Below are 539 nucleotides of genomic sequence, written 5' to 3' on the forward strand. Positions count from 1 at the left end.
GCGTAGTTGGTGGCGCAAGCACTGTAGGCCGTAGTTGTTGTTGCTGGTTGAAGGCATTGATAATAATAATCATTACCGTATTGACATGTCCACCCGTACTGACAACAGGTAGGGCCATTCCAGCCGATACCTCCGCACTGTCCCCATTTTGTTGCACAAGCACCTTGGCTAGACGTAGTGCTCGATGTAGTGGTGCTCAGTGTTGTAGTGCTCAACGTAGTGGTAATCAGTGTTGTACTGCTAGATGTCGTGCTGCCCTGCGTGGTGCTCGTGGTGGATGTGGGCGACAAAGTGGACGTAGTTGAAGGCGGCAATGCTGTTGATGTTGTCGATACTGTCGAAGCTGTCGAAGCTGTCGATGTGCTTGACGTGCTTGACGTGCTTGACGTGCTTGATGTGCTTGATGTGCTCGACGTACTGGATGCGCTCGATGTGCTCGACGTACTGGATGCGCTCGATGTGCTCGAAGTACTGGATGCGCTCGATGTGCTCGATGTGCTCGAAGTACTGGATGCGCTCGATGTGCTCGATGTGCTCGA

General features: G+C 52.7%; 1 protein-coding gene across 1 annotated transcript in view; it reads right to left on the reverse strand.

Annotated features, from left to right (window-relative positions):
- Positions 1-240: 240 nt before the first annotated feature.
- PV06_10554 (uncharacterized protein) overlaps positions 241-539 on the reverse strand; it is a gene marked incomplete at both ends in the record, with an annotated part of 1,494 nt that continues 1,195 nt past the window's right edge. Inside the window, one exon of the mRNA XM_016412112.1 lies at positions 241-507. Coding sequence (XP_016257420.1) covers positions 241-507 — 267 coding nt within the window. The remainder of the gene's footprint in view (positions 508-539) is intronic.

This window comes from Exophiala oligosperma, assembly GCF_000835515.1.
Source record: "Exophiala oligosperma strain CBS 72588 unplaced genomic scaffold supercont1.14, whole genome shotgun sequence".
NCBI classification, from domain to species: Eukaryota; Fungi; Ascomycota; class Eurotiomycetes; order Chaetothyriales; family Herpotrichiellaceae; genus Exophiala; species Exophiala oligosperma.